Source organism: Erpetoichthys calabaricus, chromosome 4 (genome assembly GCF_900747795.2).
Source record: "Erpetoichthys calabaricus chromosome 4, fErpCal1.3, whole genome shotgun sequence".
In the NCBI taxonomy this organism is placed as follows: domain Eukaryota; kingdom Metazoa; phylum Chordata; class Cladistia; order Polypteriformes; family Polypteridae; genus Erpetoichthys; species Erpetoichthys calabaricus.
Window position 1 is genome coordinate 48472244 of NC_041397.2, and position 15756 is coordinate 48487999.

Genomic DNA, 15756 nt, shown 5'->3' on the forward strand with positions numbered 1-15756 from the left:
GCTAACTAAAAAGATTACAATATGCAAGCTTTTGAGACAACTCAGGCCTCTTCTTCAGGCAAGATGTAATTAAAAAGCTCATGAAATAACAGCAAAATGCAGTATTTAGCTTGTTACATGGTCATCTAATTTCTGACTGTGTATAATGCAATAAAAATGAATATTCCAGTTTCTATTAACATATTGCATACTGTTTATATATTTCAATCTGTGTTTTTGCTACCTGAAATTTTGAGGTTTTTTATAATAGGTATAGTATTGTATTTGTAAATGAGAATAGTATACTGGGCTTGTCAATGGAAGTGCACGTTATAAGCAAAATTTAAAATGCACTAAATCAAAGATGTAAGTTGGGTATGAACTTTGTTCACCTAAGGCATCAAATCTTTTTTTAGAAGAGTTCCTAAATGTTTGCTCTGCATCTCAAAGATGCAAGATCACAGTCTAAATGAATCTCTAGGAATTCTCCAGACAGTGAGGCAACAATGGTTGTCACATAAAAACCTTTCATTTTAGTGGTGAACATTGTGGCGTGTGAGCTGATGGTCGAACTGACCTTGTTATTCTAGGATAAGGCAAGCAGGGACAGCAACAGCAGCAGGGTCCAGTGCTGATCTTTAGCGGATCACTTCCACAGCGCTCCAAGAATTCGTCATCGCCTCCACACTCTTCGATCATCATTATCAGGAACTTGTGGATTACAATTGCAAAGTACCTGCAAAGACAGAAGGCTTTTGTCATTTGAATAATTTTTACTAAAGACCTAAATAGAACGTACTTTTGAAGTGAAAACCCAAAAAGATGGCCTGTTCTCTTCATAAAAGAACGATAAAAGTACATTATAGTAATGCTGACTTGGGTTAGAAATAGATGGGGACAGAACTGTCTTTCCATAGGTGTATTATGACACTTTGACACCATTCTTTAACCAGTTTTGTAACAGTTAATCTTACATTTCTTTGGAAATGTTCAGTTATCAAAGTCTAATCACAACGTGAAAGTCAAAGTCAGATGGGAACAAGATCAAAAACTAGAATTCAAAAAGAAACATGTAAAAAAGCTTTTCGAGAATATTCAAATCCAAACAACATGTTGTACGAGTATTCAAAGTGTCAGGCAGATGATGTCAGATGAGATAATAGATGAAGCCACGCCCCCACTCCTCCCTATGTGACAGGCACATTGATAAAAATCCAAATTGTATTATGTGATATCATGTACTGCTGAGGGCGGCACGGTGGTGCAGTGGGTAGCGCTGCTGCCTCGCAGTTGGGAGACCTGGGGACCTGGGTTCGCTTCCCGGGTCCTCCCTGCGTGGAGTTTGCATGTTCTCCCCGTGTCTGCGTGGGTTTCCTCCGGGCGCTCCGGTTTCCTCCCACAGCCCGAAGACATGCAGGTTAGGTGGATTGGCGATTCTAAATTGGCCCCAGTGTGTGCTTGGTGTGTGGGTGTGTTTGTGTGTGTCCTGCAGTGGGTTGGCACCCTGCCCGGGATTGGTTCCTGCCTTGTGCCCTGTGTTGGCTGGGATTGGCTCCAGCAGACCCCCGTGACCCTGTGTTCGAATTCAGCAGGTTGGAAAATGGATGGATGGATGTACTGCTGAATTCTGCTCTGTACTTGTAATATTTTTATTGCCTTTCTATTATATTGTATTCGGGATTATTTGTGTTCTGTTCTGTGTATTGTATTGTATTTACCCCTTTTTTGACACCCACTGTACGCCCAACCTACCTGAAAAGGGGTCTCTCTTTGAACTGCCTTTCACCAAGGTTTCTTCCATTTTTTTCCCTTAAGTGTTTTTTTGGGAGTTTTTCCTTGTCTTCTTAGAGAGTCAAGGCTGGGGGGCTGTCAAAAGGCAGGGCCTGTTAAAGCCCATTGTGGCACTCCTTGTGTGATTTTGTGCTATTCAAAAATAAATTGTATTGTATAACAGGGATCATAATATGCTTGCACCATCTCACTTAACAAAATGGTGTTGCGATACAGCAAAGATAATAGCTAAATAATGAATACAATTCTCTAGACACAATTTAGGAACATACTGAGTAACTAGAAGTGTTCCAGAATATAAAAATCCTCATGTGCATTTTAAAGAAGAAAATGTATTAAGTTCATAATCAGTTTTTAAGAAGTGCTACTCATATGAGTAACACAATTTGGTAGTTGATTTAGAGCATGGTTGAGGGATTCAGTTTAAGCTGCCCAGCATAAGCAATGTCCATTGTGCTATTCACCCATCCATTTATTTATTTTCTAAATCAACACATTGATATTCAATTTTATTCAGTGAAAACTGCAGTGCCAACATGCTAAGCTGGACAGACCAGGTAACCCTTTCCCAAGAAACACTTGCTGTGGCTTCTAGGGGGCACCTAGGGGGCTTGCTGAGGCTGGGGCTCCAGCTGAGAGATACAATTCTTCCATTGCGTGTCTTTGATGTTGTCCAGTGACCTAAGCCTAGTATACTCTCTCGAACTGTGCAATTACCTCAACTAGCATTTTCTGATCCAGAGTAGCAGCAGTTCTGTTGTAAGGTGCAGCCATATTGATGAGGTCCTGACCATCTTAAAGAATGTGAGTTCAGTAGCCCCACGCAGATGGTTCCTTTTGGCTGTTTATATTCATGACCTCATTCTTTTAGTCATTTGGAGGAGCTTTTGAACACAGGTGAGGACTAGGATGTAGACTGCTTGTAAACTGAAAGCTTCTTCTGTTGAAAGCTGATTGGTGCTATGTAGGTTGATTAGTCAATCTCACAAACTCCTCTAGCTGGGCAGCTTCTTCCCCCTCTTCTCAACTCTTGACACTTAGCTGTGGCCCATTATGTCCCTCTGATTTCCCTGAATTCACTTAATCTGAGAGTCACAAAGCCAATTCTGGAAAAAGCAACTTTGGACAGTGGACAAGACTCAAAAGAAATTTCTTAATTATTGTCTTATGAAAATAGTATCCATTCATATTTGGGCTACCTAAGAGCCATTAAGTAATGATGTGCAATAGAAGGAACAGCAGTGCCCCTTCCAAATAGTTTAGCTAATATCAGTGTTCCCTTGGCTTACTTTTTCCAGATAAATAAATTAGATGAATTCTAATGTGACCACTGCGACTGGAAGAAAACCAAAAAACAAATGTAACAGTCATCAACAATAGACTTATGGAATTGTAGCAGCTGGAAGAAGTACAGTAAATCTTCAATATAGATGGATGAAGAGTATAATGGAAGGTCAAGATAAGATGGGGAAATATGAGTGAGAAGAAAGCAAGAGAGAGGCCCTTGCACAGAGGATTATCACTTTTAGCTGACTAATGCATTCACTCCATCCTTGAAACGTTCCTTTGTCTTCTTATATAATATGCTACCATGGCTGTCCGTTTGTCTGTTCAGGATTTTAAATCACCTGTAGCTCACAAACCGTTTGACCTATTGACCTGAAATTTGGTACTGTGGTACCCGGATGGGGGTGGTACCCAGTCGGGATGCCCTAGAAGACCGGAGGAGGGCTTGTGCCTCCTCCAGACCTCGAGGGGGCGACCGCCCTGGGGGCCACAGGTACAGAAAAGCAGGGACACCCGGAGTGCTTCCGGGATACAGCCGGCACTTCCGCCACACTGGGACGTGTCGGTGGGAGATTGCCGGGGACACACCTGGAGCACATCCGGGTGCCTATATAAAGGGGCCGCCTCACTTCAGAGGATGACTTGAGTCGGGAGAGCAGAGTGGACGAGGTCTCTGGAGGACTGAAGGAGGCGGTCTGATGATAAGGCACTGTGTTGGCCAGAACTGTGGGGTATTGGGGTTGTTGGAGAGCATTTTGTACTATGGAAGAAGACAATAAACATGTGTGGGGTACCTACAACGTGTCTGCCTGTCTGTGTCCGGGTCATATTCCAAAGTACACATATACTAAGTGATGTCTACTATCCACTTTCAGGGTGATGATTGACCTCCAAGGTTATTCCTCTCTTTATTTTTATTTTATTTTATTGTAGAATCAATTCTATGCAGCAGCCAGCACGGTGAAAGTGTGGTGCATGTGTATGGGCGCCGTTCTCATCCCTACCACCTTCGCCGTCACTTCCTCCACCTCTTCATAACTTAAATCATTCTTGAGGCAGATTGAAGACTTAAGTGCCAGTTTAAGTGAAAAATTAAGGAAAACGTACTAAGAAATTGCAACACAAACATTGACTTAATCAGATTTAATTAACGCGAAAAGATGCCAGCGAAAGAAGAGGAGAAGCAGGCTGCTAGGGTGGAGGAAAGAAGAGCTACTCAGGAAGCAGCAAGCGCATCAACCTCTGAGCAAACGAATGGTAAACGTACAGAGAAAGAGGATGAAAACTAGCAATGGTCAAGTCAAGTGTATTCACTGCACGTTATCATGCACCATTACTGGTATGTAATAAAAGACAAGTTTTTTTTTATCTGTGCTGCAGAGTTTCCATTCTTAAAACACAAAGCCAACATCTTGATTCTTTATGAACACAGGAGAGTTTACATGTCACAAAAGAGCTTTCATTCATTTAGATTGGTTTTTGATACTTACGAGGCAGATGTTAAATCTGTAATCAAGGTGGAACGGGGAATCCACATGCCAATGCACGCAACGGCTCCAATGACCTAGTTAATAAAGAAAATATGTTAATAGACAATTTCTTACGGCAAAGGAATACACGTTTACTATATTTTCAACATGCAACAAGATCACATCAAGGATGTAGGATTTCTATCAACATATTAACTGTGTCTACTGTGCGTGCTTGGCAATAGGTTATCAAGGGTGACAGCAACACCAAGGTGCAAAATCGCTGGATAAAGTCTTGTTGAAAACCTTAGAGAGCAATAAAATAGGGAGAAAGAGAGAACAGAATTGTGGCTAGAAACAAGCTACGATAACCTGGAGCGCTGGAGGGCTCGCAGACCACAGAACATCAGGGCTGGCTGACCTCAAAAGAGAGAGAGTTGGGATTTTTACTTTAATGTCAGCATGCTATTTTTAATCAAATAATAAATACTGATGTTCATTGATGAAAACGAAGATACTTGACTATAGAAAGGATTTTAACAACATTATAGACGTAATTCTGTACCTTCTGGGAGCCGTCTAACAACTTTTGGGGTTGTAAAAATATTTATTATGTTTAGTTATTTTTGTACTGCCATTTGTTTGTTGCAAATTCCTCCCATTTTATTTGTTTTTGAAGCTTTGGAGTTAGCAACAACTTCCTGCTGCTTATGTGTTGGAAGTTGCATCGTGTGATGTGATCATCTCGATATTTAAGATGGCAGTGCACTGAAGTAAGCATCAATTCATAATAAAATCTTTTTGCTGTCTTTAGAAAGAATCGCTTTGTTATTCTGTATGCACAGGGCTTTTTGACTTCAAGTTGTTTGCGATTCTTGTGAATTTGACTCGGTGTTTTGCTTATTATTAGCACTGGGTTTTGAACCTCAATAATTTTTTTTTATCTTATGGTCCATTTGTTCTTCTCTGATGATCTTTAAAAGCAGAACAAACAGGAACGTACGAGCAATTTAAAATGTGACTTTGTCTATTTTCAAAGTGTATGATCCAAGACTGCTGCTAGGTAAAAGGACAGAAAGCGTTACTGTTTTTAATGTATAAAAGTGCAAGGCATAAAATCCTACGCTCTCAGTGAAGAAATCAATGTCAATCATTTCATAATAAATTCTAAAACTTAATTTTGCCTTTAAAGATGATCATGAATTAAAACATCTTTTAATTTATTTATCATGATTGAATAAATAACCAGCCTCGATATCAGGGATTCTTAACCCGAGGTCTGTTGAGGGGGTCCATGGATGGGTTTCAGGGGGTCCGTGAGGGTCAGATAAAAATTAAAATTTATATTCACTATACAGCCTGGTACTGTTGATTTAGAGTAGTAGTAATGGTAGTAGAAAACATAGTAGTAGTAGATCTGTTTTAATATGCACAAGAAGATTGTATTTCATAATTATAATGAGTGGCCATTACTTTTTGCATAAAAAAGGAGTATTTTTTTAGATTGTTTACTTTAAAGTTTATTAACACTTTATGTATGTCATATATGTATGAGACAATCAAATCTTGATAAATAAAGTACATTATATTCATTTGCATGCAAAGTTGTGTTTATGTGAATATCTCTGGGAATGGGGGTCCATAGCTTTCATCAGATTCTTAAAGGGGTCTGTGACTCAAAAAAGGTTAAGAATCACTGCTCTAAATAATAAGCTAGACTCATTAGCTGTCAGGGGGTAACTGCACAAATGGTTCACTTACTGGAAAGGGTGCACTAGTGAAAAAGGAGACGGAGTTTAATTATCGATACTGCAACACGTTCAGTTTATCTAAATGGTCTATGCGTCAAGCCAGATTGTATACATTTATTAACAGGACCAGGAGAGAAAGAAAACTAATTCAACGTCAAAAAAGATGCCAAAATTAGAAACCAAAATGTCTAAACTAATGTATGCTAAAGCCAAAATCAAAGACAACAAGAATTGTAAAACAATGTAAGTTCTCTCAGAGAACCCGTAAGGAAATGTCCAATAGATTTGAACACACAGCCAATATTAAACATATTGTACAAATTTTACTATTTTAAAAGAAAATCAAACAATGACAATGCAAATTTATTGGCAGTGGAACTGGAACACCACCCATATAACAGTTAAAAAGGCAAATCCTGCTGAGTATTACCATTTTAAAAAAATTGAAGTACATGAACTTTAAGGTTGTGTACACTTACTGGAGCAGCTCCAGTCACCCATATAATTGATGTCTTTTTTGGATTTGGAAATTTCTTGAAGAAGTACACCACTTCTTCTGTGTAGACCACCAAGGAGATAAATGCCATCAGAGTGAGTCCTGAACGCAAAAGAATCCCGAATGTGTCCAGACCTGAAAAGAAAAGCTTGATTTATTAGGCAAAAAATAAATTTTCTCATTGATTGAGGGCTATTCCACTAAGCCATAAGGTAATTTGAGAAAACTAGAGCTGAAATCAACATATTTACATGGTTATTTATTTATTCGATTAGTTGTATTTAAAAAATATATTTTCTGCTTTGTCGCTTTAAATATATCCTCATATTTTATTCAAAAGAAAGTGTTTTCAAGTTATAAGAATATGCCAAGAGTGGAGCTGATGTTAATGCAGCAGACTCACAGCTGCAGGAGTGACTGGGGCCTAGTCCCAGTCTGTGTAAAGTTGGCACATTCTCTTCCTTTGGCATTTTTGTACTCTCTTTTTTCTACCACATCCCCAACACATCATTATATTAATTGGTGCCTGTTAATTGGCCCAGTATGAGTGAAACAAGATGCGTACACTGGCATGCAGCAATAGCCCGGCCTGCAATGAACTTTCCATGTTTATTAACATTATTAGAAACATGTAAATTGAAATGATTGTCTTCATTAGAAGGTCTATGGCACACTCTTAGTAAGAGGCTGTCTGCTGGAATTCATTCATCCTCACTAAGCTGTGGTTCACTATCTAATTGAAGACTTACATTCAAATACTGTTTTTCATAAATGGTGACTCCCCCACCTTTTCAGTTTTGATTGTATCTAATTTATGACTTACCATACAGTTATCAATGCACAGTTTTTTTATTCATACACAATGTCGGAGAACTACACTGAGATGCTGCCTTCCTAAACTAACTCTAAAATCCTCCTTTAAAGTGTTGTATGTGATTATATAGCATAACTAGGGGGCTCCCCCCTGCTTGCTTCACTCACCAGCCACTCGCATTGTGAAGAGGGGTGCTGAACACACCCCATGGAGATGCGGTCGCTCCTCTGAAACCCCCTCTTAAACGGTGACACAATGGGAAACAAATAGTTTTTTTTTTCTTTGCTCGATCAGCTGCTGGCTTGCTGCTTCTTTCGTGCCACGTGATCTGCATCTGCAACGTTTAAAAGCCTGCAGAGCAGCTGTCCTACTCTTTGTGTTTTCTTTCCAGGCCCGAGCGTGGTTAAATCTTTTGGCACAAAGTCCCATCTCGTGAGACGTCAGTTCTTGAAATTTTCTAGTTTATAATTTAAAAACAGAATAAGATATCTGAAAATCTAACAACATCACATTAAAGTTCGATACATTCTGATAAGAATGATACCAAACATATACAGCATATGTAGATTTTAAAATAAGCCTGATTTAAAGCGTGACAAAAACGTGATATACAAACATCACTGTTGCACCATTGGACATTTAGGCTTAGGATTTTATATATATAGAGAGTAGATATTATGATTTAGATGTGCTGCGTTCAAAGCCAAACTAATCATATAGGTTTACCAGTTTTTGAGCACCTACCTATACATCATGTTCATGGTGGATTTATTTTTCATAATATTACACCAATATGTCTCAATATGCATCTCAGTAGCTACCTGTTCCAAAGGTGGAATTTCAACACCATATCAGCTCTGCCATCTTCTCAGTCATGAAGCTTTGCTTGTTGATTTTCAAGAACCATTAAGAAGAAAACCAAGCTAATGGTCTATAGGGCTGTTAATTGCACTACTCGCCTGTATGGTGAAATGTTTTGGATTACCTACTATTGCCACGTAAAGTAGTTGAGCAGCACTTCCTCCAGAAGATTCTCCGTATCAACTGGAAGAATCACCACTCCATTTTCAGTGCTTCACTGAGGCTAAGGCAACCAGCTTTGAAACTAGTGATGAACAAAACAACTATGCTTTTTCTCATACAGTTTTGTGAAACTGTTGCTAAAACTTGTTTTGTTTTTATCATGAAACACTAAACTCACTTAAAATAGTGTTTTGGTGGATTTTAAAGGTTTTAAACAAAGAACATTGATTTCTAGAAAATTGTTCATACTTCTGTGTCTTACTCTACTTTTTCAGCAGCTGTGTAACACAGATAACCAGAGCACACTGATAAACTCCCTTCTATTTTGTGGCCACATCACCACAGAAGAACACAGTTTTTAAAAATATATTCTGCACATTTTCCTAAGGAACATACACAAAAAATCACCATCATGTACATTTTCTGTCTGAAAACGAAGTACACAGAAATCCCTCACCTCCCCCTTTCCCTTTCCTATTTCCAGAGTCTTCTAGATGAGAGAGAGAATATCCACACTCTGATGAATTTTTAAGATTGCGATTGCAAAGTCTGTCATCAAAATTGGCAAAGCAGGCATCGTACTACCAGAACAACCATAACACACGTTTGACAACTCAACTAAATGTCTACACATGTTTTTGTTTTCATTATTTATGCACAAAATGACTTAAAATTGGACACTACTTTCAAAAAAGACTATTCTTCCCATGTAAATGGCATGAATTTTGCAAGTTGCAAAATGCCTTTTGTTAAAACAAATTTAATTTTGCATGAATTGTTTTGCTCATCACTTATTGAAGCAATGATCGTGCAGAACTGATGGCAACAGACTACCCAACCTATCTCCCCAAACATGTCTTCTGCTCTTAGCAGAGCAAAGGCCAGAGTTAATGGAGGAAATTATTCAAAAGGCCTCCATTGCTAGCTGGGAGTCTCGGGCTGTGTCCTATGGCAGTGCATCATACTTCAGTTGGTTCTTCATTGGAGACCATACTCCCCTCAGATGAGGCAACCAAAAGATGGCAATGAAAGGAGAAGGAATATAACCCAGATTTGCAAAAGCTGCTCTCCAATGGAACCTTCTAATCCCAATGTCCCAAGATCTGTGCCTTGAGATTAGACTTACCAGCTATCTGAGGTGTGTCATTTAGTATAACCTCGATGAGATCATTCTGACCCTTTCAATTAAAGCAAGATATAGTACTGGGCACACATTCAAGTGTCATTATTATGCATATCTGGGTACCAAAAAGTTGTTAGATCATTTGTAAATATACTGTAAATATGATAGATTTTTGGTATTCTATCAGATGTGCACATGTGCACACTAAGTTTAGACAATCAAAACATGACACTTTTCACTCCACTCCGCATATTCCCAGAAGGCACTTGCTTTATCTATTCTTGATACCTGCCTGTAAAATTAATATTGCCAGTTATGTTTATTATTTGAATTATTCATTATTGCAATTGCAGTCATTGTTATGTTTAATAACATATGTGAATTTTATTTTTGTTTTGCAGAAAGTACACAAACAAAATGTATTGATCAGTTATTGTCCATTAACCTGACAGTAGTGATAATAAATGGGAAAGAAGTGGTCACCATAAATGGAGGAAAATAACTGGGTTGCTTCCAAAGACAAAGCGACGTTTCCATTTGTCTTTCCATTTGCAAGTTCCGTTAACCTAATGGCATTTCAGCTTGGTTTGGAAGAGGCTGAAAATACAATCGATACTTTCCAAGTGTTATTAATTTGAATGTTCAGTTAAAACAAAACAAAACAAAACAGATCACATCCAAGCACATGAACCCTTTCAGCAGAAGCACACAGCAGTATGTGTTAAAGTACCTTCAGAGACCTAGTGAACTGATAATCGTATGACAAGCTGATAATTACTTCAACTCAGGACACTGCAATTACATGCTATGCATTGTGTTCATGTAAGCAAACCCAAATGTAACGGAAGATTGCTTGATAAACACTGAGAACTAAAAATACCAAATGCCTCTCTATCTTCTCAGTACTCCGTGTACTGTAGTTATCATTTTTGCAATTGTTCAGACTCAAATTAGAATGAAACATCTGATTGTATCACTGTCCCTGATGTAGCCAAATTTAAATTTGGGTGATTTTTGTTTATTTTCTCTAAAGAAACTCTCTATTGGAATTTAACCAACAGGTCACCAGTGTAGCTCACGCCAGTTTTTAGTGAATAGTTTTAAAGAGACTTCTAAACTAAAAGCAGCTGGACATGCAGGTAATGAATGTGTGCACATCTCACTTTATGACAGAGTCAGAGAGTCATTTGTCAACAGGTAAACTGAAGTCTAAGGAATGTATCCAGTGCTTTTTGAATAGATTTGATTGCAATGAGAGGAGTTTTCAATTTACTCATCAAGTCAAGTCAAATCAATTTTATTTATAGACCATATGTAAAACAACGGCAGTTGGCTAAAGTGCTGTACAGATTCCATAAATACGGCAATAAACATATAGATAAATAAATACAGGACAATATATAAATAAATGTAAAAAAAAACAGTACTCTCATGTAAATTTAAAAAGCTAAGGCAAAAAAACAGGTTTACAGACTGGATTTAAAAGTGACCAAAGTTGGTGCTGACCTACCGTATATACTGTACTTGCGGATAAGTCGGGACTTGATTTTACAATATAATTTCTGGTATTTTATAATGTCGGTCGAATGTGGAAAACTCATGCTATTGGTCCAAGAGATTATGATTTGCTAACACCCACCTAACCATGGAGCAGACTGCCTTTTTTTTTCTACGCATTGTGCCTACATGACCACACGGTAATACTCAAACTATTACGAAGCAACGTTTGCACTGCTTTGTGTTTTTTGTATCTCACACCCTCATACACCTTTATCGTAAGAGCATCCCTTATCTACGATGGAGTGTTCAATCAGAAGAAAATATGAAGCTGGTTTTAAATTAAACATTGTTGAAATGGAAAAAGAAATTGGTAACTGTGCTGCTGCAACAAAGTTTGATGTGTCTGAGAAACTGATGCGAGATTGGAGGAGGCAAGAAGATGTAAAAAATAAAATTTAAGTGCCACATTTTTGAACGGGTGTATAAGTCGGGGTCTGATCTTATGATCGATTTTACAGGTTTCAAGACCCAACTTATACGCAAGTATATACGGTAATATAAAAAGGCAGACTATTCCAAAGCATAGGGGCAGCTACTGCAAAGGCACCGTCCCCTCTAAGCTTAAGTCTAGATCTCGGTACAACCAATAACTTCTGGTCAAAGGACCTCAGTGATTGTGAAGGAGAGTAAGGGTGTAAGAGGTCTGTAAGATAAGAGTGGGTTAAACCATTCAGAGACTTAAATACGAATAACATTTTGAATTCCATCCTGTAGTGAACAGGAAGTCAGTGAAGAGAAGCTAAACTTGGTGTGATGAGATTCTGCTTCCGGGTGCGTTTTAGGAGCCTGGTTGCACTATCATGGACTAGCTGAAGACAAGCAAGGGATGACTGATTAACTCCAGTGTATAGTGAGTTGTAATAGTCAAGCCGAGAAGAGACAAAAGCATGAATTAGTTTTTGAAAATCATCTGCAGAAAGAAAAGGCTTTACTTTAGCTAATAACCTGAGCTGATCGAAACAGGCTTTAACAATGAAGTCAACTTGTTTGTCAAAATATGAGAGAATTGTCAAAAATCACAGGAAGATTTTTTGCGAAAAGGCTTACAGTAGTTTGTCAGAGGTCCAAGGTTACTTGAAAGAGCACAGATAAGATCTGGTCCAAAACACAGAACCTCTGTTTTTTTTGTCATTTATAGATTTAGTAACATCCATATTTTAATGTCTTTCAGACATTCCAATAAGGGTTTAAGATCATTTGTTTTGCTTTGCTTCAGTGGAAGACATAACTGTGTATCATCTGCGTAGCAATGAAAAGAAATGTTATGTTTTTTTTTAAAAATGGATCCTTAGAACAAAATGTACAGTGAAAAAAGAATAGGCCCAAGGGTATATTTGTGATTGACCCCACAGGTGATAGGGGACGAGGATGAGGAGACATTGCCCAGGCTGAGTGAAAAGCTTCTGCCTGGTAGGTGTGACCTGATCCAAGACATAGAAGGATGTCATAATCAACTGTACCAAATGATGCAGTCAGATCTAAAAGCAACAAGACAGCACGATACCCAGCATTGCTTATTAATAAGAGATCATTTAGAACCCTTAAAAGTGTTGACTTTGGTTTGACCAGACTGAAATACTTCCAAAATGCCATTTTCATTAAAAAGGTCTGTAGTTGTAGAAAGACAACCTTCTGTAGAATTTTAGAAAGAAAAGGCAACTTGGAGATGAGTCTGAAGTTTGAAAAATCTGTAAAATCCAGATTTTTGATGGTACTGATGGGACTGAACACGAGTCTCAAGATAACTATAATATCCAAAACGCTATGCCCAATCTCTTCAAAAACATCTTCAAGAAGACAAGAGGGAACAATATCTAGTGGATGAATTGTGGGTTTAAGATGACTAATTACTTTTGCCAAAAAATGTAGAGAAACAGGCACAAACTGGTAAAAACAACTAAGAATGTAGGAGGGACAGGTGGGTCATCAACAGAGGGTGTAATGAAGGATCTGTTGCCAGCAATTTTTTGAACAAACAAATTTGAGAAAATCCTTCCAGACTGTTGATGTCATATCAGGAGGACATGTAGGACCAGATGGGGTAAGGATAGTGTTCATAGTGTTAAATAAAACTCTAGGTCTGTGACAGTTATCTATACTAATAAAAGGCAAAGCCCTCACTGACTCACTCACTCACTGACTGACTCACTCATCACTAATTCTCCAACTTCCCGTGTAGGTGGAAGGCTGAAATTTGGCAGGCTCATTCCTTACAGCTTACTTACAAAAGTTAGGCAGGTTTCATTTCGAAATTCAAAGCGTAATGGTCATAACTGGAACATATTTTTTGTCCATACACTGTAATGGAGGAGGCGGAGTCACGTATCGCGTCATCACACCTCCTACGTAATCACGTGAACTAAAAACAAGGAAGAGATTTACAGCACGAGTCACACGCGGGAACGAAGGTAAATGACGTTAATTTTTGACTGTCTTTTAATACTGTGTAAGCATACATATTAACACATGTGCAATTAAACGTGTGCATTTACGGGGTGATTTCTCAGGCTTAAAAGCTCGCCTTTTACTAAAAAGGTAAATGCAAAACTATTTTCAATCAGTTTATTGAAACGCTCCCGTTAAGGATTGCAATAACATATTCGCGAGATAAAAGAACGAAGTAGGGGGAAATGGAGGAAGAGCCGCAAACAGCGAAGAGCAAAAAATTAATTAAACAATTGAGAACGGAGCGAGTTAAGCATACAAGCATGTTCATAAGGGAAACAAAGCACGGTGTAAAACGTAAGTTTAAATTAAGTTTATAGAAACGCTCCCGCTGCGGATTGCAATAACATATTCGCCAGATAAAAGTTTAATGAGAAGACACGAGGTATAAACGAACCACACGCCGTGGCGCAACGTTAGGGGCAACAGTTTCAACCATTCTATGATCTGCTTCTCGCAACTGAAAGACGGCACATGGCGGATGTTAGCCGACTTGCTGACCGCAACGTTAGGGCTTCAACTATGGCGCTGACGCCACATCTCAGTGCCAACACTTTGCAGACTCTACTTAAAAGACACGCCCTCCTCACTGGACAGTTAAAAACACCAATCAAACTAACGATGACATCAAGTATTACCCAATCAAAAGTAGGAAAGGAGGCATCTTCATAAAATGCGTGTGGGATGATTTGCATGAGACGCTGCTTTAAAAAAAAAAATGATAAAAAAAATACGGGATAAATCCCGTCCAGTATTGATTCAAAACGGGACGCGCAATTTCATTCTCAAACGCGGCACGATTCCGTATTTTAAAGGACGGGTGGCAACCCTACAGTGCCAGGTAACCACCCATACAATCAGATTGTGATTCAGACTAGGAATGCAATGAATGTAATTACCCCGATCTACATACAAGGCGAAAGTCTTGCAACATTCAAAGATGATGGGTTGGGATAAGTGCACCATACAACATAAAAGAGCTTATGAAGCCTTGAACCGAAAAAAAGCAAGATCTCAGAGATCGTAAAAAAAAAAAATAGGACGTAATGTCGTTTTACTCGCTGTAGATTTTAGTCAAACATTACCAGTTATTCCACGAGGGAGACCAGCAGATGAACTCAACGCGTGTTTAAAATCCATGCTTCTCCCATGCTCGGTTATATGTCGCGTGTTCTCGGGTAGGTGCACCAAAAAATGTATACATTTAAGCATGTAATGGGCAAACAAAAAATGAGGTATACCCGAAGGCACTGCAGTAGTACTTAATGTAACTTTACTTCTTAAATGTTAATGTTTTACTGTTTAATAATTTATACGCTTCTTATATGTTGTTCAAATTCTTTTATCAAAATACCACTGACAGCGCAATGCACGATAACATGGAGTGAATACACCATACGCATCCGCCCACGGCTGCCCTGTTGTGCGCAGATAGGAGTTGATTCTACAATAAAATAAAATAAAGATAAAAAGAGTAAAACAATCATCACCCATAAAGCGGATAGTAGATGTCACGTACTATATGTGTACCACATTTCAAGTGTATAGGTGAAACGGTTTGCGAGCTACAGGTCATTTAAAATCCTGGACAGACACACAAATTGCCACGGTAGCAAATTACAGAAGAAGATTTTACTGTTTAATAATTTATATTTATATGAAATGTGCTTCTTATATATTACTTCATATTCTCATATGATAATGATGTTAATGTTTATATTGATTTCTGTGTTGTTAAAACTGCATGTATGTGTGTATATGTATATATATATATATATACTAGCAAAATACCCGCGCTTCGCAGCAGAGAAGTACTGTGTTAAAGAGGTTATGAAAAAAAAAGGAAACATTTTAAAAATAACGTAACATGATTGTCAATGTAATTGTGTTGTCATTGTTATAAGTGTTGCTGTCTTTTATATATATATATATATATATATATATATATATATATATATATAATATACACACACACATAAACATATATATACACATACATATATATACATATCTACATA

The 15756-nt window shown here is 38.1% G+C and overlaps 1 protein-coding gene across 1 annotated transcript in view; it reads right to left on the reverse strand.

The window, feature by feature from the left end:
• Window positions 1–15756, reverse strand: part of slc51a (solute carrier family 51 subunit alpha) — an 85024-nt gene that overhangs the window by 23166 nt on the left and 46102 nt on the right. The window contains exons 2-4 of the mRNA XM_028799421.2: window positions 6757–6908; window positions 4548–4621; window positions 557–715 (exon numbers count right to left, since the gene is read on the reverse strand). Coding sequence (XP_028655254.1) covers window positions 557–715; window positions 4548–4621; window positions 6757–6908 — 385 coding nt within the window. The remainder of the gene's footprint in view (window positions 1–556; window positions 716–4547; window positions 4622–6756; window positions 6909–15756) is intronic.